Here is a 26,499-nt window from a genome sequence, read left to right on the forward strand (position 1 = left end):
CTTCCTGGCGAAACTATAGCTTTAGATATATGATTTTTGGATAAGTTAATGAGCACGAATATAATAAGTATGCATCGTAGTTGAAATTGGCAAAGAAAGTCGAAAGTTCAAGTGGCAGAGTCAAGTGCACATTGCGGCTTCCTCAACTTGTCGGGGAAACATTTGGCTAATAACATCACTATAGTCGCGCTGAAGAGGCACTTTTGTGGTAATTGAAGTGAATCACACAAACATTTGGAGTATAAGCCGCTTAGCATGCTCAACTTGCTTGATTGATGCAATCAGTTCCCACACTCTACGCTACAAATGAGGAAATTGTGCAGAAGCTTCAACAGTTATCATCGCTTCAATGACATTCGACGGCGCCATCAAAATTTCTGGGTAGAATTTCCTAGAAAACTCACTTCAATATAATATATAATAGGCAGGCCAATGACACTGTCATTCCCAATTCACGCTCTGTTTGCCATAAGAAATGTGAATGAAAATAAATATTGACAAGTGAATTATTATTTTTTTTTTGGTCTTTTTTTTGATTTATGTGGCATGACTCATCATGCTGGAACTGGATGAATTTCCACACTGGGAATGTGTTTGGAGCAGACCTCAGTGCAAACAAGAATTGAATATTTGCTCATATCCACAGGCACTTAAATAAAAACACAAAGTGCTGGGACAGTCAGTCAGTCGGGTCACTAGACCTGACCACAGCACCCACTCTTCACCATCGTACCACCCGACGTATACGTATTCGAGACAAGAGGCAGTCCAATGAACCGCCCCCAAAAGACGAAAGTGAGATGCATGCGAACGGGTAAATGCAAATCACTTGGCGTTGCTCTTGCTCTCTATCCCTCTTTCCGTTGCTGGCTTGCCGGGTGGGCGGGCTTGGCTCTGGTTATGTTTATGCCTCTAGCCTCTGCTGTCCCTCCGCTGACCCCCTCTCATCATATGTTTGCCGCATTTCGGTCAACATTCATTTGGCAGCTAGCAGAGCACAAGAGAAGCATTCACTTGTGCATGTCAATCACTTTTGACAGCCAACGGCACAGGCCGAATACACACATCCATCTCAGATTCATGCAGCAGTCGCAGATGTAGATGCATCTACATCTGCATCTGCATCTACATCTGCAGATGCAGCTGCAGCTAGCGACAACGAGACAACATCACGCATTTTTGATTGACAAACCAACTCTGCCCTCAACGCGCACTCTAAATTTTCACAGCATGCTGCGTATTTATATCACAACATCGCATCTTATAGTTTGGCATTCAATTACGCCCTTTTGCCCAATTAATTATTATGCAAATTTCTAATTTAGCACAATTTATAAAATTTATGAAAATATCGCACAACTCAATTAATAACTGACGACACATAAATGTCGAGCGAAACACTAAACACCTACTAAATACTAAATATATATTACACGATGCGACATGCATTTTTCATGTCGTCTCGGCCATTAATTAATGTGTTTGCAACTAGGCAGAGAACGGGCGAGATTATAGTCTATAATTAAGTATGTTCCCTCGTAAATTGTTGCTAACATTTATATGCGTTTATATTTTGGGAATATGCAAGTGGATTAATATTTTATTTTGCATTTATTATGGACATGCAACGGGCAGCAAAGCTATGTTGTTCAAGGTGAGACACTTCTAAAGTGATGCAAAGGAATAAACTGATTGAATATAATATATAATATATATAATTTAATATCATAAATTAAACTATAAATAGTTAATATGTACATTTTAGTAGATATGTAAAATAAATTGAAGTATACGAATTTTATCTATAAACAATTGTTAATAAAAAAGATTAAAGCATCCTTTGCAAAGGAAGTTTTGAAGTAAATGTGTTTAGCATAAAAGATATAAAGATATAATACAATAGCAAAACATTAAACTTAACATTTGAAACAAAGTTAGTCTTCTTTAATATTTGAATTAATTATTATTGAATCTGAAAATTGAAATTAAATTGAAAATTATTTAGTTTTTACCTATTGAAGATTATTTATAAGTACTTTCCAAATAAATATAACAGAATTTAAATAAATTACAAAATTAAAATATTCGTAAAGACTGAACATGTTAGTAGATGTGTAAAAGACATTAAACTATTCCTTTTTGATGTTTAAACAATTGAGGTTTGATGTTTAAACAATAAATCAAAAATCATAATATTATTAACATAAAAGACAAATTTCTGTCAGCCAAACATATTATATAATATATCAAATCTATCATAAGTAAATTAGCAAATTTTAGCCGCAAGCGTGTTCACGCTTCGCCACGCCAAATTTAGAACATTTCTCTTGTTTTTATAGCCAATGGGCGGAACAAGCATTTTTCATGTGGACAGCGACAGCGAGGAGTGTAAAAATAATTAAAATCTAACATAAATACATATACAGTTTATGGTTGCCACATTAATAATCTTTTTAGCATAATCGTTGGCAATCTATTAAGAGCCAAACTATTTGGCATTATTTAATTTCCATGTTTTTGTCATGCCAAAAACCAGTCAACCAACTGACTGTAAATTAGCTGCACAGCTAAATGCAATTATAATTGGGGGAGAAATGGGCAACAGATACTATGATATTATGTTATTTCATATGGAAAGCAAGTCATTAGGTTTTGTCATTTTAGCTTTTGTAGTTAATTATTTTATAGTCCATATTTATGGGAAATAAATTTTGAATATTTAAACATGCAAACGCAATGAATGAGTAAGAGCAGAGATAGAAGAAGAGCGCTTAAATAAACAGTTTGTAAAGTGAATTTATCAGAAAAGTTGTTGAAAACTTTTCTGGAAATGCCACGACACATTTAGCTGAAATCGAAAGAGAAGCTGTATCTGTTTCTCATATGTCAACCAAACAACTTAAGACGTCCCATGAAAAGCCGTTGTCTGCATTCTCAGACGCCTTCCCAAAAAACCACGCAAAACTTTTTGCAAATTATCAAGAAGTTTTCTTGAGACATCCAATATTTAACATTTACTCAGTCTACTTCGTATTGTGTGTGATTTGTGGCGATGACATTTTGAATAATTTAAATAAAGTTCGAGTGTAATTTAATGGTAAACAAGCGATAAGTATTTCGTACTTCAAACATTTGGGCTGACAACAGGGATAAGAAATACAGCAAACAACAATCAGTATTGTGAAATGCGTTAATTAGTATACAAACTGATAAATCAGTAAAATAACCCCAAAAAGAATCAAGTAAAGTATAAATTGGCACTTTACGCCACTCAAGTCAATGCAATAAAAAACATTTGGCAAATTTGCGGAATGAAAATGAAAACATTTCCAATTTAATTTGCCTTGAATAAAAACCAGTTTGTGGCTGTTATTCAATTAAAGTTTCTAATTTCACTGGAATGTGGCCAAAAACGTGGCAGGACAGCGCCATGTCGGGTCGAGTTGAGTCGAGGCCCTCGGGCATTTTGTCGATCCTTTTGAGTAAACACAATAAACAGCTCAGCTCAGAGTCGTGGGGTTTGCCAGTGCAGTTTAAGCACTTTTCAGTGTCAGTGTTAAAGGCTTTTGGACTACTAAGACCAAGTACAACCCACCAAAAAAAAAGTATAGCGTAGTAGAGAAGCTAGAAAAGGGAATAACAAATACAGAGCAAGCAACGAGCAGACAAAAAGTAACGGAAGTTCAAGCAGAAGGATTAAAAGTTTTCCTCAAAAGGCGAGCTAAGGCGTAACTCAAAGGACAGTTGCCATATTTTGCTCGTCTCTCTCTTTTTGCACGCTTCTCCTCTTAGCTGTTGTTGTTTGAATCTCAGCATTTCTCTGCGCTACTTTTTTTATGCTCTTGTTTCCTGGTGCCCAAGTCCAACTTTTAGCTGAATGGAAGCAGCGCAAAAAAGAAACCCTTTAGCACATAGAAATTATCGCAATTTGCAAACTACGAAAAAAATAAAGAAATGCACAACGTTTTTTTTTAATGACTTTGCAACGAAACTCTTAGTTTAGTTATTTTTGCGCTCAAATGACGCAACTTAATTAAGGCAGCAACTACTGCAAAGCTGTGATTATATTGGATTTTGCGAACAAATCAAGCAAGTGCCATGAATTTGGTTGCTAATCCAATATTTAGCATATTAATATATGCTCAAGCATTTGAGTATGTGGAATATTTAATATGTACTCCAATCAGTCTAATAAGTCTCAAGGCAGCTGGCAATCAACTCATGCAAATATGTATTTAAATCTAATCAGTTTTTGCAGCTAATCAGTTTTGCAATCAACAAATGGCCCACAAATCTAACAGTGCCGGTTAACAGAGCTCTGTTAAGCATTAACATTAACATGAGCGCACGCAATGCTAGCGAAAGTGAAAGTTTGCCGGCAATTGGACTTCTATTTGTATAAGTAGTGAATGCGAGTATAAGAGAAAAGTCAACTACAGCAGCGAGAGACCGAAAAGCATATGGTTACACTGCACAAAAGGAAAACACCGAAATGAATACGAAATGTGGATAATATATTATCTCGCTCAGCAGTCTAAGATAGCATTTAGCGTGAGTCATGAAAGAGATATGAATAATAATATTGACATGCAAACATCTGCTAAACTTTTTCTCACAGTGAAATTGCAATGTGTGCCATGCAAGCAACGTACACACACACACACACAATGACACTCACACATGCGGCCAATTTGCCGAGTTGACACGAAGCGTGTTCGGCTCATCCGCAGCTCTGCATTCGTGGGCGTCACATGCACCACAACAACATTCGCCGGCAACTGCGACGCGCAGTATGCAAAACAAAGCTGAAACGTGCAGTTGGCGTCGTCAGCAGCAGCAGCAGCATCGAAATCCTCAACTCAACACGCACAATAGCCAAAAAAAAATCAAAAAAAGAGCAACAAGCGCGACGTCTCTGCCGCGAATGCGTCGCTGGCGGAGCGCGTATAATGCAAATTAGCAAAAACGCAGCGCAAATAAACAAATAATTTCGCAGGCAGCCGCACAAATAAATTAGACAGTGAAAAATAACAGAGAAATTTTTCGGGAAATTCAAAAAATCGAAAAAGCCAAAAAAAAAAAATCGAAATACGAAATACAAAATCGTTTGCCAAATATTTAGAGAACCTCAAAAGAACAAAATAAAAAAATACAAAGAAAAAAGAGTGCGTGCCATTTGTGAATTGTTGAGATGCCAAACGCATCCCAAGATGGAGATAGGCTTGCTGTCGTCGGCTAAGAATGGTAAGCATTAAACGACATTTATATCCTTGCGCTGAAGGATTGCCCATACAAAACAAATGACACTCTGAAAGGGTCCTTGGAATTCATTATTAGATAGCCAACAATTTGTAAGAGCAGCCATTTATAACTGTTGCATGTGAAAGGACAAAGCTCTCTGCCATTCCGATTGAAGCGACAATTAGAGCAGAAAGTATTGAATTGAAGTCGATGGACTCTCAATTCATTTCATTCCATGTCGATTCCATCGCAGTCCAACCAGCAGATCGTTTTTACTCCTTCAGTTGAGCTGCTGGAAGAAGCAGCAAGACGAAACGAAACGAAGCAATCAGCAGCTGCTACGCATGTAATTTGTCAGACAGATTTCTTTCACCGTCAGGCAGGAACTCTTCTCTCAGCTGTCCCCATTCATTGTTTTTTTGCTGCTGCCGCCAAACTGTTTCCTTCCTGTACGGCTGACTGGGTGCCATTCGGCTACGCTTTTTGAGCCAGGACATGAACAGGACGACTTAGTAGAGAGCTGAACAGAGCAGCAAAGAGCTGAGTTGAGCAAGAGACATTGACATTTCAGTGCAAATGAAGTGATAAAAAGTAAAAGACAATGCCAGCAAACGGCGCCAGCTCGAAAAACAGAAACCCATAACAACAGTAACAACCAAATGTTAATGTCAATGACGAAGACTTAATACTCTCATATATGCTGAGTCTAATGTCAATAGTAATATCATATTTTATTAACATATTTAACGAACATTTTATTATCAAGATAACAGTTTTCATAGTCTGATTAAGTTCGTAATGCATTACAAATCTCTTATTATATTCTCCAAAATGTAAATGCATGACTTAACCTAGATACCTTCTTGCCACCCACGAGATGTCGACAATAGTCAAACAGTTGGCGACAGAAAACAAAGTGACACAATTTCCTTTCACGTCAAACGAATAGTTTGCCAAAGGATCGAATGAATATGTTGATCGAAGTTTTCAACTTAGACAACAATCTCACATTGTAGCACGAGTATTAAGAAAATTAAGTATACGCCAAGATTTCACTACAAAATTCAATTCAATTGTTACATGGAAATGTACTAAACGATTTAAAATAATAGTCAAACATAAATAAAATTTAAACCTTTAATGTGCACAATAGTAAATTACAATTTAAAATTATGCAAATTGTAAGATAACAATATATGGAATAATTGAAGAGTAAATAAGTATAAATATAAACCGTTTATTTACACAAAAATATATTGAATATAATTTAATATTATGTAAATTGTAAGAAACAGAAATAATAAATAATTACAAAGCAAATAAATTGGAACTCATAACATTTAATTTGCTCAAAAGTAAATATCAACAATTTTAAATTATGCAAATTGTCGCATAGAAATTCAATAATGGTAAAGCAAAAATTAATTTTAAATTATTCCATTTTAATTGTTCCAATGATTATCAAACAAGTCTATAATAGTTACAGATACACAAATAATATCACAATTAAAATGCCATTAGCTAGATGCAAATTAGAAACTAGCCAAAAAAAAACATAATTAAAATGAAATAAAATAACAAAATTGGGGAATCAGTAGAGAACAGAAAACAAAAGCCAAGTATGCCATAAACTATTTTACGCCGAGTATTAAAATTCGCCTTGCAGCGTAAGTGAATGAATGAAAATGCCTTCATTCATGACCAAGAATTATCACTCAATGATGAGAACTACGCAAGTGCTTATTATAATTGGCAAATCAGGACTTCGTGTAGTCAACACTTGTTTTACGGCTGCTCCCTTTAAGCACTTAATGAGATATCCAAAGCTGCCTGTAAACTTTCAACAATTTTCCCCACAGCAGAAAAAACTTTTGCAATTAATTACGAGGAGACCTTTAAACCGAACTATATAAGCAGTTGATGCAAATGGGGCACAAATAGGGGCAAATGGCATGAGGCAAGTATCAGATGGTAGATGCTATAGATGGCTGATAGTAAATGGTAGATGGTAGCTGGCATTGGCAACGATACTTCGCTTGAGTTTTAGATAAGCATGTCAAGAGCTGCTTCAATTAGTTGTGAGCCGTAAATGGGAATTGAAATGCAGTCAATGCGAGAGTGCATCCTGAAAGCATCCCAGAAGTTAAGGAGCTTTGCGTTTGAAATTGGCTATGCATAATAAAATTCAGCCGTGAACTTTCCATTGCTAACTGTAGCTGGCCTACTTATCGACAGCCCTAATGAAGGCTGAATCACAACACCCTGAAACCGTCAGATGATAGACGATGTTGCTGCAGTTCAGTTGTAATGGAAAGTAATGAGAACTCAACAGCATCCATCCGACCCAACTGATTGCAGGACTGTCAATTAATAACCAACTGGTAGAGACCAAAGAGGAGCAGTTGGGAAGAGGGAAGCCAGCAGGTGTTAGTTGTTGCTATGTGGTGCTAAAGTGCCAGCAAACTGTTCATAAAAGTCCACAGATGTGGCTACAACAAACTAAAAGAAAAAGAGCACAAGAAAAGTTGCCTTGAAAAAGCTAAAAGAAAATATGATAAGAAAACACAACAGAGCAACGGTGCAACGCCACAAAAGAGGGTGTAAAATAAGTGGTAAAGTGTAAGCAAATGTAGGAATACTCTAAAAAAAAATGGCATTAAATAAAAGGTATAATACAGCAGATATCAACGTAGAAGAGTAGTTCGAAATATACTTCTATTTAATTAAATTTTTAAAATTTAAATCCGATTTTTCTTTCATAACTTATATTTATAGAAATATTAAATAAATGTGAAATTTAAGTGAAACCCATAAAATGTAAAACAAATTCTATAAAAAAAATTTGTTTATATATCTAAAGCAGATATAAACAGATCTGAACTATTCTTACAAAATTTAATTCCGAATTTCCCTCAACAACGCATATTAACATCAATATGAAATTAAAAACAATATCAACAAAAGTTTTTTTAAAATTTATAAATCTCTAAATTTATATTACAAAAACATAATGATAGCTCTAACGAACTGCATATCGAATTGACAAATCATCTCATTACAAATATTTCCATAAAAATGTTTCATCAAATTCAGTCATCAAGGCAACTTCAGGTTGCTGCAATAAATCAGTATAATGCATATTCTCATATTCCCACACTCTCTACACACAACGATGTTTATGTTTCTTTTGCGCACAACGAAAAAAAAATAGAAGAAAACTTGCCACAACTTTTTCATCAAGTTGTCGCCAGGCATTTTAGCCCCACCCAACTCATTGTTGCACATTGCATCTGTATCTAGTTACGCTCGAACTCGCCTTCTACTTTGCCTCCCTGGCGTCGCCATGATTAATGTTCAAATTAAACAACGCCAGGCTGACGTTAATGACGACAAAAGAGAAGCAACGACAACAATGGCACTAACGCAACCAACAAAAAAGAAGCCAAACTATAGTGTTAGTCACAAAACAAAATGGCAAAAAATATTAACATAAACAACAAAAGGACTATAACAACAACAGAACACAACACAACTGCAGCAGCAGCAGCACCATCATAATATATTGCAAATAGTCTAGGGGCATAATTTTATCGTAATCTATCCATTCAAAAAATATCCAAAAGCGAAACTGTGTTTTCGTTATGCTGAATAAACTAGTTGGCAATTGTGTAGGGGGCGGAATTAAAAACATACTTAGTATATTTGACCTCGCATAGTACATTTTTCAGTAGTGGGAGGAAATCGTTTAAAATATGAACTAGCATTGAAAGTATTTGAATGAAGTTTTTAATAATTTTTGTAGAAATATATTTAGATTCCCTACATACAGTAGTGGGAGAAAGCCCTTTGTTATATATTAAGTGAAGTGTTTAATAATTGTTGCAGAAATACATTTAAATTCCTAAAAATATTATAAATTGAAATTCCGTAAAATACTGTTTACCACTTTGTTGCAATTTAAGCAATCCAAAAATATGTTAATTACCCCATCAATACGTAAAAGGTTCTCTAATTGATTGCTCATCACTCAGTATTTTTCCTACAGATTATCGACTTACCCATCACTATTAAATGGAGTACAAATTAACTAATCAATCAAATCAAAGAATAGATCAAGCAACTCCCAAAATAAACTAAACGTATTCAACTTAATATGAACTCCCCTAGAATGCGATTAATTTCCATACGAGATACATATTTTGTATTAGATAGAAACCCATTCCAAGGGCACTCTATGAGTCATGAGATCAATTTCGCTCTGCTTCCGATTCGATTTCACAATTCAATTAGCGACCCAATGACGAAATGAATGATTGCCATTGGGCCCCCATGAAACAAACGGATGTGACAAGAGCACCCCCAACAAAGTATGGCAAACGCTGAAACGCTAACCAGCCCACACCAACTTAGAGATTATTGATTGGACTTGCTGCATGTGACACAAGAGCGCAAAAAAAACTATCTAATAATGATGAACTTGCCAATACCCAAGCATAATTATGTTAGCAATTACCTGAACATTATATTCCCCCTTTTTCCGATTCAATGCAGGGTATGGAAAAAGTAACCCACACACATTTATGTGTTGCTGATATGAGCAGCACAAAAAAAATATCAATTAATTAACGGCATGATTTAGTGTTAATTGAGCGTCAATACATCATTGATAAGTACTTACATAGGATGCGTATATTACACTCGCAGAGGCGTCAAAGCTCCCCTGGGGATTGTCTGGCCCGGTTTAGTAAATATCATTCAGTCCCCATCCCTCCAGCGCTTCTCTTGACTCTACTCGTATCTTAGCCAACAACTGGGGTCGCTGAAGAGCAATCAATTTAAATTGGCAATGCACAATACAAGTACATCATATTTTCATTGCTTCTGCTTAAATGAACTTATGCAATTAATGAAATAATAGATACATGAGGAGCAGAGCAAGCGGAGGGGGATGGGTCATGGCTACAAATATTCAAAGCACTTCAAAGAGCAATGCGATAAACAGAATAATAATAACAAATAGCTGCAACGTCAACAACAACAGACGGTTGCACAATTAATTAAAATATTCAAACTGTAAAGTTGATTGAAAAACAACACAAACATCATAATCAGCAGCTCTATTAGTTAGATGCGTTCAATAAAAAATATACGTCAAGGCTAGAAAGCATTGAAAAATCGAAAAGTTCTATACAAATACAACTAAATTATTTATTTGCAGAGTTATACAAAAACTTATTTATAAAATTCACGAGCAGCCAAACAATTTGCTAGTGTTCAAGTGGCAATATGAAAGTTCTTAAAGTCACTTGAAACACAGCAAGAGTGTTAATAACTGTCTAAACTTTAAGCTTTAGCCATAAGTTAACCCTTTTGGCCAAATTGATTATTATTGCGCACATAAACTCAGCCAACTATCATAATTGAATGAATAAATAGCACAGCATGCAAAACATTGACGACCAAGTGCCATTGAACAACAGCAAAAAACAAAATAAAAACAGGAGCAACAGCAATAAAAACGCATAAACAACAACAACTTTTGAATAATTATTAATTGGCCATTCATGTTGCTAATTGCATTTGAAGCGAAGCATCAGCAAACGACTTTCGACTTTCGAACCGGGCAATTTGCTTTTGCCTGCCGCATGATTTGCTTCTCACTCAGTGCTGTTTATTTATTTTTATGCTTGTTGAATCAGCTGTAAATATCCACAAAGAGCAACTGATTGAAGTGATTGGCACTCTGACTGTTGGACTGACTGACTAACTAACTCGGCAACTTGCTTGGCAACTCATCAAAGCACTAGGCGCCACGTGCTGACAATTTTGCTATCTCTCTTTGATTTTCCCTCTGCTGATAATTACACCAGAAACGTTATTTACACACAGGTAAATGACAGCTAAGCTGGTGCAAAAAAAAGGAAAAGAAGAAGCAAAGTTCCATTGAAACACAACTCAAAGCAGTTTGCCTTTGAGTAGTTTAGTTCAAAAGCAGGAGTCAAGAATAAAGACAGATCAGTAGAGTTGTTTGTGGCCCATGGGGCGTATGATTGCTGTCGTGCAGGAGGCAAATTCGAGTGAATAGGAAAGCAAAGCATTGCTCCAAAACATCCAACATTCTTTGAGTAGGAAATGTTTCACGTAGCGTATGATTGATGCAGGCTATGAAAAATGACTGCAAGGCAGGAAAACATTTGAAGCAAATTCAATGTGACGTTGAATAGCAAAAACAGGAAATTAAATTAAATTATTATTATCAAAATTAATTAGACAAAGCTGAAAATGGCGAAGCAGATAATTTTATTATTATTAGCATTATTAAGGATATTAACAAACTTCATTAAATTCAATTGCTACTGCGCAAATTAATGGACCAAACCGATAGTGAAATTAAATTATCATTACGAAAATCACAAAGTAATTTAATTTATATTATTACTGATAAAAAAAAGTATAGTTGAATTTCAGTGCGTATGATAAATACTTCTAGGAAAAAATCAACTTAACAAACATACCACAAATTAAATAAAAAGTAATGTCGGCCAGACCGAGTTGAGCAGCCATCAGTGCGTATGATTAATACTTAAAGCACATAAAGTTTCAATCAAAAAGGAAAACCAATAATAGACGTAAAAAAACCGGGCTTAATACTGAAAGCCGTAATTTAATACAGCAACTAAATTGCTTATGAAAGCAGTATTTTTGATGAGAAAACGATGGTCCAAAAAATTATGTGCACATCAGTTTAATTTCAACGGTCCACAGTGCGTGTGATTCAATAAAACGCACAGGAAAATTTAATCAAAATGCGTAAATAAAATAAATACGAAAAAGAAATAAAATTGGACAAATGCTAATAATAGAAACCAAAAATTCAAAAACTGACCAAAAATTATGCATCTAGTTAAATCCCACAATGAAATCGCCAAATATGTGAACGACAAAAGCATTTCCATTAAGGCAACAATCGAGAGCATTTGCCACGCCCACTCCCACGCATACGCGGCATATGGAACCAATGTGAATAGTTCAATTATTTCAAATAGTTCCCAAAAATTATGTTGCAAATTTTTGAGCTGAACTACCGAGGCGTGCAACGACAACGATTTTCCTTCTCCTCCTCCCACTCGCCCCTTCTTAATGAGCATGGTCCGAAAGCGCACACAATAAACATAACCAGCAGACATCGGAGTGGGGCGTGGTGATATATTGGTGCTAATTTATGCAAATTGCGTCATGTGGAACACGCATACACAGCGAGCAGTCAGTAAATTGCACTGCGGGTGGCGAAGTGAAACAGAAGTGTGGAGGAAGTGTTCATCTAAGCGCCTGCAATAATGCTGCGAAATTGAAGCTTTAACCACGTTATTATTGTTGAGGCGGCTTTCGATAATTAGCCAGCTTGGAGCGTGTGCTTAAGCTATTTACTGGGTAGCTTTACACGTTTCGTTATAAGGGTATAAGGTGAAGGAGGTGTGCTATTGAGAGTCTTACAAGCAACCGCACTGATAATGCTAATACGATTATGTGATGTGTATAATGAAACACCTATAATAAATTCATATGCCAATGCGGTTAATTGTCTGCAAAATTGACTCTATGCATATGATTTGTGATTTGCTGGTGGAGCTTGAAATTCAATTTAAAAGAATTTAAATTTAACATAACTAGAAATTAAATTGTACAGAATTTTATTAGAAATTTAATACATGAATGGAATAATGGTAAAGTAATATTTTAAGTGATAACAAAATGAATTACTTTTTTAACAATCGGCTTCAAGAATATAACAGCTATAGTTAATTCATTTAAATATAGTAAATCAATTGCTTAATAATACTACGATTATTGAGCGTGATTTTGAGGCTAGTGATTAGTTTCAATACAAATTATTATCAATAGTCTAAATGATCCCTAAAGTTAGCTGCAGGCGAATAAAAAAAATGGAATTATTTAGAAAATAATTTTATAGATATCTGATTTATCTGCATCATATATTTTGTCTTGGTTGACAATGTAACTTTGTATGATGTATTAAGAATTTTATAGTATGTTTCTGTCATTTCAACATAATAGTATTTTTTATACTCATTAAATGAAGGAATATTTCTGAAATGTTTTTATATATTATATATATGTTAAGTATGATGATCACACAACAATTCGTGCATTCATTGACAATGTGACTAACTCTATAAATACAATAGTGTTTTTGTATACCAATTATACGTAGAAATATTTTTGATACTTAAATGTGGTATATCATACGGTTATTTGCAAATGTATACTGCAAACATATACTGAAAGATATTCCCAGTTAACCAATAACTAGGCTTTAGCTACTCACTTAATTACACAACCACTGTTAAAATGAATAGTGTACGATTATACTGTAATTCGAGTAAAACAGTAATAATTAGTGCAGTTAAAAAGTAACTCAACATCCAATGTCCAAGCTACTCTTTCAAACCATAACCAAAGCCCAAATGAATGGTTGCAAATCCCCAAATTGATGCTAAATATCTGACTAATAGGCTAACAGGTCGGATGGCTTTAAAGCCACGTGAGAGCCTGGCATCAAAAACCTGAACGTCAACAACTGGCAGCTGGACACTGAGTGGGAATTTTGCCTTTTCCAAGTAACGAGTATGCAAAAGGCACTAACAACAGGGGAAAAAAATGAGCTGTAGATGAGCCCATGGAACAATGAATACAGTCAGAGGATGAAGCAAAGAGGATACAACGGGGTTAGAATAGAGCTTTAGACGGCTGCTGTTGAAACCACAAAACCCACAACAGCAGCAACAATGGAACCACATCAAAGGGTGGCTCTTCTCGGGCCAAATTTGGGTTTCATTTCGCTTGGCCAACAAAAGGTGCAAATGTGTGTGTGCAAATGTGTCTGTTAAAAGCCGCATGCCACTGCCTATGATAAATTGTGAGGGCGGAGGACTAAAGGCTGAGGGCGGTGCTGTAAGCCAGGAAAATGGAGAAGGCAAATGAGTCAGAGCTTGGCAATGGTGTTGAGAGGCAACATAAATAAAATGAGCGGTCCGGCTGGTTAAATGGCAAGGGAACCGCATCAGTTCCACAACTTGGACTAGGCGACAACAGTCTGCAGGCTGCTGCACTTGGTTAACAATGCGAGAAAGTCCACACACACTCACACATATTCACAGTTGCATTCACTTATATAGTGCTGTGCACATAATTGAGCTGACAGGATGCGAGCTTACCAATGCCCTGTGTGGCTGGCACTCGGCGCATAAAGTCAACTTCTGGCTTATTGGAATGTCAACAAGATGCAAGGGCACTGATTTAAATATACGCTGTAATTTAAAAATTAATTTAACAAAATCTTAAATGATTCTTATCGATTTTTGATATCTATCAAAAGTTTTTAATACTTAACAAAGAAAATATTATCATTAAAACTAAATAATAATCATGCATATTTTAAGGTTAAGTTCACTTAATTTCCTTTATTAAACCAATGCAATTCAAACCTTTCATAGGTAACTAATCTCCTATATAAATTAATATATAAATTGTAAACAATCTGTTGTCAGCTTAAAGAAATACCTGCCAGACGATAAGATATTAATATTGAGGATTATTTTAGGGATTCGTGCTTCATATGCTGCTTAAGCTCCTGAAATTGACAGAAGGAATAATAAATAAGGCTGAGCATACAATTTAAATAGATTTTGCCCGTGATTAAGCATATTTACGATTATGTAAATATACGTACGCGTACTTTGGTTAGCCACTGTTTGCTTACAGCACGCTTGTTGTCTGGCTAAAACAATTGTTTTGCGATCAAAAGGCTTTCATTTGTAGTCAGTCCAGAGGGTCCTTTACAACTTGTTGTTTATAGTATGAAACGTGTTGTGTTTTTTATCAAAGGCCCCAGCTGAGTGGCTACCTGTGGGGCAAAAGTGTCCCAAAGACTAAGTGCGGTCAACATTTGGCAAACAGCGATAGCGACAAAGAGAGACAGAGAGAGAGCGAGTGAAAGAGAGAGAAAGCGAATGGGTGAATTGGCTATTGTTTATGTTGCACTTTACAGTGGGCCGCACACACTTCATAAACACGGCCCACTCCAAGTGCACTTGACAGGAGGCGCAGCATGTTGTTGACTGTGGGGAGAAACGACAACGAAACCGGGGAGAAGGACGTGGTTTGAGGGTTGCCATGCAAATTTGCTAGCCATATTTGCAAGCTCTCACTGACTGTGTATTCGCCTGTGTGTGTGTGTGTGTGTTGTTGTACTTGTTGTTTATCCAAAAATTATGCGCCTCACATGCCGCACCAACCGGTCTCTCTCTCTCACTCTCTCTCTCTCTCTCTCTCTATACCAGCCACCATAAGGCAGCTAAACATTTACCAAGCTGTTGGCTGCCCTCCATGCTTCCTTCAGTTTCAGTTCTTGTGTGTGTGTGTTTGTTTGCCTTGCGCCTTGTTGTATGCAATACATTTTGCCACACTGTTTAACTTGCTCTGCGGACTCCACTGTAAATTTGTGGCATTATCCGCACGCGTGCAACAACAACTCGTAAGTTTTAAGATGATGCTAGTCTTGGTCTTGGCTCTGGCTAAGCAGCTGTCGGTTTTTGGAGTTCAAGTGGTAATGGCAAAGTTTCTCGCATGAAACTTTTAATTAATTACATCGAATTTCACCATCTCACTCCATAAATCAAATCAATCAAGTGCTACGGAATTAAAGCAACTTTCAATGTGCATCAATTACGAAATCGAATCAAAGATTCTCACTTCAATTATTGAGAGTGGAGAGTTTAGTTTTTCGTTGCCCTTTTTTTGTGGCTTGGCCATAAATCAAGTTCGCCCTCAAGTTGCATTTGTCAATGTTTGTGGATTTTAGCTGCCATCAATATCGTTTTGAAAAGGAATCGAAAATTCTGGGTGTGCTGCAGCAAACTCACACAAAATTTCACAGCTCGAGCAGCTTTGTTGCATATCCACATAAGCCCTAAACATATGCTTTATAGCCTCTTGCCACATCATCATCATCAAGAGCAGCAGCAGAAGCAGCAATAGCTGACGGAGTCATGTCCGGCCACAAACTGCACGTCATTCAAGCCAAAGCCAGGCTCAGGCCAAGTGGCAGAGACAGAGCTGTGCTCTGTGGCAAGAGCCACATAAACTGCATAAATTTTTAATAAGCGACGCACACAAAATGCAGCCAAGGGACAAAAAGTTGACGACAACAGCGTTGACAGCATTAGGGGCAGCTAAAGAAGGATGGTAGAAGGGAGAGAGGAGGGGGCTTCACCTTCCGCTTGGTCTCTCTGCCTGTGTCAGCAAGCCAAAAATTGCCACTTGAAGTTGCTAGTGAAAAACTGCAGCAATGCTGCAATTGCAGCTGCAACACATGTGCCATTTGCCTCTCCAATGACAACCAATGTGTCCCACTCATCCACCCTCTCTTTCTCTCTGTCGTGCCTCTTTCTCGCTTTGTAGTGTTGCAATTTGCGCTTGCATTGTGGTTGCAGATAACAACAACATAAACAGGAGTAACAGCCACAGTTGACGCTGCCATTTGATAGCACAATAAAAGGCAAAAAGCATTCAACAGATACGAAAACGATAGCAGCCAAACAGCAGCAACAGCAGCAATAACAACATCAACAACAGCAACGGGAAGACAGGTGTAAAACTAAAGCCGTTAAAGCCCTGCCACAAACCTGTCAAACCAATAACAATCAAGCAACAAACACGACAAAAGTCGGACGTAGCTAAAAGTGGCGATATATGCAACACTGCGTATACTCTATATTATAGAAAATACATTATCTTCTGACTTTAATGTTATCACTGCGTATCCCTTAAATTTCTAAATAGAAAACATTATAATTTCCTTACACTGCGTGTAGTCTAGATTTTTAAATAGAAAACACATTCTTTTCTAACATTGATTTTAAGTGCGTATACATAATATATTTTTAATAGAAAACATTAAATTTATCTGTCTTGAATAATTTCAAAATGTTGGTATTGAAAAATCTAAAATTAATTTGTATAAAATTAAATCGGTTAAACAAAAAAATTATTTTATACTCTTAAATTTCATTTAACGTGAATTCACTTCAAGATCGCTTCCAATTTCTGCCATTCAGCATTCAATTCAATTCTCATCTCTTCAGTTTTTTCACTGCTCTCATTTTACTTCTTCTACGTAAAAGCACGTTAATCTCGTTTAAAATTTCATATTTTCCAAAAATCCCTACATTTATTTCGGACCCTGTTATGGTCGTCTCTTCATATTAATTTCATGCACATGCCGCCAACACGACGATAATTGATTGCACAATCTGAATTCATTCACGAACTGAAGTCCAAAGCTCCACCTCTTTCCCTTACCCCTCCCCATCCGTTGATGTACCCTTTTGTCGGCCAGCTCATGTCAATTGCATTGAATTCATGTCTCGCTGATTGCAGCTATCGTCGATGGCAGGCGATTTACTGCTCAGATTTCTATACGAGAAGTTTACGAGGGCGTTACCGAAAGTCCACCTGGGCACAAACCGACTGTGGAGTCAATAAATTCACACACAATTTGCTTAAAGTCTGTAAGAAAGGAAATGAATATGTTTTCGCGCCGCAGAGAATTGCTTTTTAGAATAAAAGTAAAGTAAAAAGTCCCAAAACTTTTTTGGAATTATAAAATTAAATAAATTTCATAAAACTAATTGCTCATAAATATAAATGGTTAAGTAATATGCTTACTTATTTTTAACATCTTTGAAAATTATTTATTTTGATGAAAATCTGCCATAAATTCTTCGACTCCCAATGCATTATTCCATCACTCTACTAATTAAGTTGTTTGCTTCATCAGGACATTGTTAGATTAGTCAGCTTTCTAATCTCAGACAGACAAAAATCGATTAGCTTTTGGCAGATTTGCTTGACAAATTTACTTGACAAGACAATGAAGTTGCACATCACAGCGTTTTAACCATTTTGAACTCGCTTATACAATGTGATTTCTGTTGAAATACTGTCTTAATGCACACACACATCATGATGGAAAATAACTGTCAAGCTTACTAGCGTTTAATGTGCTTGTCAATCACTCAATGTCGTGCAGTCAGTCAGTTACTAAGTCAGAACAAAGAGTTGCATGTATGAATTTGATTTGAATAGTGATAAGCTATTTGAATCTTAAGCAATATTTGTGAAATATTTGCAATTTATTTACATTTTCGAGTCTATTTTAATTTGCGTTAACTAACCGGAAACTAACTAGTCAAGTTATATTTGTAGATATTGTGTAGCTAGCGGACATAATCGTAATTTCCAATGAACACTTCAATGCAGATTATAATCGTTTTCTGGGTTTTTGTGTTTGGCCAACACTTTTTGGGAAATTGCAAGTGAAATTTATGTGTTATGCATTAACCTGTCAGCTCGCCTCCGTTGGCTATTTTAATTTGCAAGATGTAAGAGAGAGAGCTTTTGAATTAAATTGCAATATTTACGCATTGCCAAAGATACTGCAAATTAATTTGCACCAAGTACACAACAAAAGTATGCACTAGACGCAATATGTTTAGTCCAAGGAGATTTGCCAGAGAAATCGAGCAAGAGAAGTCGCAAAATTCAAGGACATCTCGAGCTGTGTTTGGCATGTGGCCATTGCAACACTAAGCGGCTTATCTATCTCTCAACTTATATAAGCACAAGTGCATATAACATAAAGTATATGTATCTTTATTCGTTTGTAGGTGTATTGCACAAATATTGAGCTAGACACGTGCCGCATGCACAAAATGTTGTTTGTATTGACGCCTCGTGAGGCATGCTGAGAAAATTCACATTTTCACCTGTTATTTGCATAATTTGTGCGTTGTTCTTATGCAAAGCTTCGAAAGATATTCCTATCTACATACCTACGGCTTGAATTTTATTTAAGTTTACATATTGTTGCCCACAATGTTGCTTCGTTTTTTGCCAAACAAATTTATGCGTAATTTAATTTCAATTTAAATGTTAATTCCAAAAATTGTTACAAAATCACAAATTTCCCGTTACCGTCCTCTTCGCTTTGATTGTGACTTTGTATGTTTGCCCAAAGTTAATTGTGCGTATTATTTGTGCAATCCACTCTAGAGTTTGATTTATGCGCAACGCTTTCTTGGAAATTTCGCAGAAAAACTTGAAGAGCAAAATAATCAAAAGTTGAATTTGAAACTTTGTTAAAGTCGTTTCCATATTAGTCGCAAATGGCAAAGCTCATTATTATATCAATAAATTTCTAAGGAGCTATGTTTAAAAAATGGTTGTGAATTTATGTTTTATTATTCTTAACTTGGAATTAAATTCTAGGGCTGAGAGTGCAGTCAGAGCAAGTGAAAGCTTTAGTTTAAATTGCAATAGTAATATTTGTGATTGTTATTAATTGAAAGTGTTTAAAAGTGCAGACTAAGAAAAACACTAGCTTATTATTTATATCTTTAGCTATTTGTGTTTGACTACAAGAAATTCCATTTCAAAACAGATTAAGACATTTACTCATTATTCATTTTGGTAGAATATTCAACTATTAATCCTATAATACTTGACTGCCTAAAGAACATTTCTAAATAAATTTTAAATTATTATAAAAACACTTAATTAAGCACATTAAAGAGCTCTCACCAAATTGTCTAGAAAGATAAAATCAACAACATTTTCGAAGGCCAAAATTGCAGTGTAATCGAAACGTGGCAAGTACATGATATGCAAATCAACTGGCACACTTAATTAAAGAGCAATCAACAAATGTTTTTCACATTTGGGAGGCCAATCAAAACATGCACACATGAACTTTTGCCAACTCAACCAACATGTTAATTTCGCAAATTTACAATTCACAATTTACAACATTTACAATTATTTTGCAGGCCAAACAACAGACCAAATGCTGACCACGAGCTCGACAAATTGAAAACAACCAAAGCAAACTAAACAAGGATTTTCGAAAGCCACAAACAAAAAAACAAACAAACTTTCTATACAACAAATGAGAGAAGAGATTGAGCATTTAAACAGCGACAACTAATACGAAAAGTGCTGCAACAAAATGTGGCTACTCAGTCTAGGCCTGCAGTTGGCCACAGAATCAGAGTTTGGTTTAAGTAACACAACACTTGTGTATTACCCCAATGACACGATGTACAGCACACAGCCGGCGGGCGATTATCTGAGTGCCACAGGCAGCTCGTATGCATCGAGCACCGATTTGCCTACGTATCAACATTGCATTGCCACACGGAATTCCTTTGCCGATCTGCTCACCTTGGTGCTCTATGGTTTGGTGTGCATTGTGGGACTGTTTGGCAACACGCTCGTCATCTATGTGGTGTTGCGCTTCTCCAAGATGCAGACTGTGACGAACATCTACATACTTAATCTGGCGATTGCCGATGAATGCTTTCTGATTGGCATTCCCTTTCTGCTCTACACAATGCGCATTTGCAGCTGGCGTTTCGGGGAGTTCATGTGTAAAGCTTACATGGTCAGCACTTCGATTACCTCCTTCACCTCATCCATTTTTCTGCTCATCATGTCCGCCGATCGTTATATTGCCGTCTGTCATCCGATCTCCTCGCCACGCTATCGCACAATACACATTGCCAAGCTCGTCTCGGCTCTGGCTTGGACCACTTCAGCGGTGCTGATGCTGCCTGTAATGCTCTATGCCAGCACAGTGGAGCAGGAGGATGGCATCAACTATTCGTGCAACATCATGTGGCCTGATGCGTATAAGAAACACTCGGGCACCACTTTCATACTCTACACTTTCTTCCTGGGCTTTGCGACGCCACTTTGCTTCATACTCAGCTTCTACTATTTGGTCATCAGGAAACTGCGTTCGGTGGGTCCCAAACACACGACCAAGTCGAAGGAGAAGCGACGAGCACATCGCAAAGTCACTCGCTTGGTGCTGACTGTCATCACGGTGTACATTTGCTGCTGGCTGCCGCATTGGATGTCTCAGCTGGCGCTGATCAATTCCAATCCCGCGCAGCGTGATCTCTCTCGGCTGGAGATACTCATCTTTCTGCTGTTGGGCGCCTTGGTCTATTCCAATTCGGCAGTGAATCCGATACTCTATGCCTTTCTTAGCGAAAACTTTCGCAAGAGCTTCTTCAAGGCCTTCACCTGCATGAACAAGCAGGAGATCAACGCACAGCTGCAGAACGAGCCGAGTGTCTTCACCAAGCAGGGAAGTCGACGTCGTGGAGGATCCAAGCGTCTGCTAGCCACCAATGCGCAGCAGCAGCTGCAACAACAGCCGCCGCTATTGGCGTTGCATGTGGGCAATAACAACTCATCGACGACGACCTCATCGACAACGACGGCCGAGAAGACGGGCTCCACGAATGCCCCGAAATCGTGTAGCTCCAATGGCAAAGTTGTTGCACCGGGTGCTGAGAATTTGATCATCTGTTTGGATGAGCAACAAGAGACCTTCTGCACCACAACGCGACGTGGCTCGAGTTTGGTGCAACAAACGGATCTGTAGAAATTAATTGAGATATTTGAATAAATCTACATTTGTAAGTTTTATTAATACTACTTGTATAATGATGTGTTAAGTTCTCTGGCATTTACAAAATATGGGGTAATATTTTCTATTAATCTGTGTGTGTATGTATGTATATGTGTGTTTTGTATGTATGTATGTATGTGTGTGTGTTCTAGCAACTAGCCAATTTCTTCTAAGCAGTATTACTAAATGTTTTACTTATAAACAGCCACATTGTGTTTTTTTACCATTTTATACATCGAAAGAAACAAACGTTTAGAGAAGTCAGGCATCTCTACATATTCTTACCTTCAGACATTTTTTAAAGAATTATAACTCTCTTATATACTACGATTAGCTATAATGATTTTATGCAATATATATAAAAACTACTTCCATTTCAAATTGTTATCTGTTCGGCGAATCTACAAGAAATAGTTCAAGTGCAGATGAAAGCAGTTGTGTCTTTTTCAAGCTAAGCGTATAATTACTTTAGTACTTAAGACTTTATTTATTTATGTAAATGTGCTTCTTAATGGATCAATAAATACAAATTGAAATAAATTAAATTAAAGAATATATTTGACAAGATTTTCAATGGAAATTGAATTACACAAAAGGTTGGCTATTTTCAAAATTTATTAGTCAAATTTATTTCTAGATTTTTGATATGCAAAATGCAAATTTTATTACAAAAAATTTGGCCATATTTTAATAGTTTTTCACAAACAAATTTATTATTACATTTTAATAAAATTAGTAGATTTATTTAACATTGAAATTGGGATTTCGTATGTTAAAGTTCAAAGTAATTTTATCAAAATTTAATTAAAATATTCATTTGTTGTGGTCACCAGCTTTACAATTCTCAATATTAATAAAATCATCAGGATAATTAAATACAAAAATCGAAATTTCATATGGCTAATCTTAAAGTCATATTCATCATAATTTAATAACATTTTCTGTGCTCTTCAGCTTTTCAATTTATTTAACGCAAAACATTTAAGAAGAAAGTTCCAGCTACAAATTATCTTTTTCCCACCCAATTCTCATCTATTTGTGTCCAACAAGTGTATTTAGTAAATGTACTTCTTAATTTAAATTCAAATAAATTTAAGAAAGCAGATTTTTGGCAAGATTTTTAATATGAAATGTGGGATTCAAGGAAACAAAAGTTTAGCAATATTCAAATTTTAAAGCTGAAACAATAATTGCTTGAAATCTAGAATGTCACAATTGAATTAAAATACGGAAACTTGCTGTGGTTAGATTTAAAATTCTCTTAAAGCTAAGCACTCAAACATATGGTTCAGTCATAACGATTCGCCTTTTTTGTTCCATCTATAAATTATCGTTTTTCTTAGCCATTCCGCAATTAAATTTATAAAACTAAGAAAGAAAGAAGATGTTTGGCAAGATTTTTAATATGAAATTTGAAATTCTATTAAATAAAAGTTTGACTATATTTAAAATTTATAATTTAAATACAATTAGGCATTGCTTGTATCAAAGCATGAAGTCTATATTGTTTAAACTTAAAAAAATATTCACTTAGTTGTGATCTTCATCTTTAAATTTCACTTAAAGCAAAGCGCTCAAACAAATGGTTGAGCCATAATGCGTCGAATTTTCTGGTCAAACTGCAAATTATCTATTTTCTCCGCCAAAACCAAACACATTGTGTCCAATAAGAACGACTATACTCAAATGGCCAGCTGTCTGAAGTGAAAACATTCCCAACCAAGGACACTTTATAAGATGGAACAGAACAGAAAGGAAAAGAAAGGCTTGTCTCGTTGCCTGGGACAACAGCAAAATGCATTAACAACGTAATCCAATCAGGCGCAATAATGAAATGCTGAAAGCGAGCCAGACGACACATTCGCAATTCACAGCGGGAGAGAGAGTTGAGGCGCCAAATACGCAGCCGAAATGCAACAGACACACTGCGACATTGCGGCTGGTGCCACATGCCACATGCATTGTGAGGCAATTGTAGCCTCATCTTGCAACCCCTCGCTAACAAAAGGCGAGCATGCAACCAACCAACCAATGCACTGGTCACGTTTTATATTTCACAGCATTTACAGATTTGTCGCAGGTTCGCTTCGCATTGCAGAGCTTTAGCCTCATATCCAATGATATCTGGATTTTGGTACAGCACACGTTTCAGATTGCTGCAGGGATTCAAGCACTTAACGATTCTGTTTGGTTTTAATTGTGGGACAGCTCATTGACTTGGCCCTTTATTGTTGAAGCTGTTTTGCTGTCACATGTAGTAAATTGGCAGCAAAAGCAGCACTCAGGCCTCACAATTTAACCAATTTAGCGCTTTTCCTATTGATTTTGCTGCAGTCTTCAACTGCCTTCTGCATTGGACAGGGCCAAACGATTGCAGAGAAGTGCGCAAAATCAATTTATCAACCGGCCGGAACCACAAAGTGGGCACACCTTGTGGTCAGTCAACAGGGCAAGCAATGAAACAATCTCCACTCCGCAATGTCAATCACAGATGTAATTTAATTTTACCCAATTTCACCACAAACATATGAGCGAAAACTAAGTCGACTGTGTGACTATTGAATACCTGTACTCAAGAAGTTGGTCAAGAAAGTATATTTCAAATGTAAACAAATATTGAGACCTCTGCATTAAATATAATAATATAACCCAACATATTTTTAGAAGCTTGTAATCACTACCATAATAATTAGTTTATGAACCACTAAGAAATAAAACACAGATTTTGTGCTTTAAAAATATTTGAATATAGCATATTGTAATTTTTTATATTCAATTGAATATTTTCCCTCAATAACATAAGAATCTTAATGCTAGAAAACACATCTTGATTTTAAGAACATTTAATATAAGACCCAAATTATATGATGATAATATTATATCATAAAACGTAATTCTATTTCATTGTTTTTCTATTTATTCTTTATTTTAACACTTCATGATTTAATTAGCGCATTTAGTTATTTTCATTTGAACCCAGAACTTCCCTCTCTCAGTTGGACTGCAATTGAGGATGGTTCGCGACATCTCGACTAACTGACCTATGAAATCTGAGATGAATTACAGAATTTTGTAACCTATCTAGAATCTAGAATCTAGAATTTTTGGTCTTATTTTACTAATTTGGCATCTTTAAGACTGGCTTAAGAATTTGTTCTTAAAATGGTCTTATTTGAAGAACACAATTTTTAAAACGAATATTTCCTGATTTTAGAACTTAGTCTACTTTTCAGTATACTTTTCATTAAAGCAACCAATCCAACGTAACATGTAAAGACGTTGTCGATACACTTGCAAATACGCCTCTCAGGTGCCGGTATTTCATGGCAATCAACTAATTAAAATGTAGCACAGCCGCAATGCAGAGACAGAGACATGAAAGAGCAACGCATTCGAGTGCGGGCAAACAAATTATAGTTAATTTATTTGCAACCCCTCAACGCAACGAAAGAGTTGTCAAGCCCGCAATTCGGCATAAATCAAAGCAAAAGTATTGCACTGCATAAATCTTTTTTCATTCTTTATATATATATATATAGTAAATCCCACTAAGCCCGTTAAGGTAGCGTTCAGAGAGATGCACTCCAGAGGAGGAGAAAGAGAAAAAGAAAGGGGGGTTAAAAGCCAAAGTGCCAGCGCATTCAAGAGTCAAAAAGTAATAATAAAACTGAAGTGCATAAAAAAAGAGAGAGTGAAACAAAATACAGAGCGAGGAGACTGAAAAAGGTAACTAGCTGGCGGAAACTGAAAACAAACCAAGCAACAGGAATGAATCCTTACAAATTTGCACTCCAAAAAGTTGCGAGTTCCCTCTGCCACTTTTCCTCCCCTCCCGCAAACTTGGGGTAAACATGCCCGCAATACACAGCAGCTCAACATAGGGTTTTGTCGATTTAGCGACTCGCACTTTAACCAAAAAGAAATTCTTCTTTTCCCACATTTAAAGTAACATTCATTTTGGCTCCTACTGTCAGGTAGTTGTAGAACAAGACATGGAGGAAAGGGGGGTGGAGGGGTTGGAGTTGCGCTGCAGCAGTCTTTATGCTGGAAAGCATAAATCAATGGCAGCATTGGCAAAAGGCTGAGAGCCAAGTTCCTAAAGTTGATTTAATGCCAGTGCCGCAGAGTTTAAGCTAAAAAATGCTAGCATACTTATGGGGGTATACCATATACATATATACGTTATATATATAGCATAAGTACGGAGTATTGGTAATGTATTGGCAGGTTGACTTGAAAAGCGTCGTCTTAAGAGCATTTGCCTGACTTGTAAGCTATCAATATAAATCAATGGAAATGTTTGTATTTCTCACCTTCTGCACTCCCAAACAGACATTAACTCGTTCCGCTGACTGACAGCAAGGAATTCAAGCTGGAGTTTGGCAGAAGTATTTTTATTTACAAAAGAAGGGAATTTCAAATGCTCAAACTTAACATAGCCCTTCTCTTTAGAAATCTTTAGAAATTATGTCAAAATAAGTTTTCTCAATTTAAAAGGTTTTAGAATGGAACATTTGAAATTTATGTTAAAAAATGAAACTTTTTACAAAATTTGAATTATCATTATTTTAAGATTTAAAGTCTTTAATTCTATATTCTTAACTTTCAGATTTGTTGTATTATGTATAATTATATATAGATTTCACTATACATATTTTTAATAAAAATAGACTGAACTATTTTCTAATAAGTTTTCATTA

At 36.1% G+C, this 26,499-nt stretch overlaps 1 protein-coding gene across 1 annotated transcript; it reads left to right on the plus strand.

Moving 5' to 3' along the window:
* The first annotated feature begins 4,799 nt into the window (after nucleotides 1–4,799).
* On the plus strand, nucleotides 4,800–21,819 carry LOC117568873 (somatostatin receptor type 5). The gene is made up of 2 exons (XM_034249763.2): nucleotides 4,800–5,244; nucleotides 20,148–21,819. The coding sequence occupies exon 2, from the start codon at nucleotides 20,327–20,329 to the stop codon at nucleotides 21,770–21,772; it is 1,446 nt and encodes a 481-aa protein (XP_034105654.1). The 5' UTR covers nucleotides 4,800–5,244; nucleotides 20,148–20,326; the 3' UTR covers nucleotides 21,773–21,819.
* The last annotated feature ends 4,680 nt before the right edge of the window (nucleotides 21,820–26,499 follow it).

Source organism: Drosophila albomicans, chromosome 3, assembly GCF_009650485.2.
Source record: "Drosophila albomicans strain 15112-1751.03 chromosome 3, ASM965048v2, whole genome shotgun sequence".
NCBI lineage: Eukaryota > Metazoa > Arthropoda > Insecta > Diptera > Drosophilidae > Drosophila > Drosophila albomicans.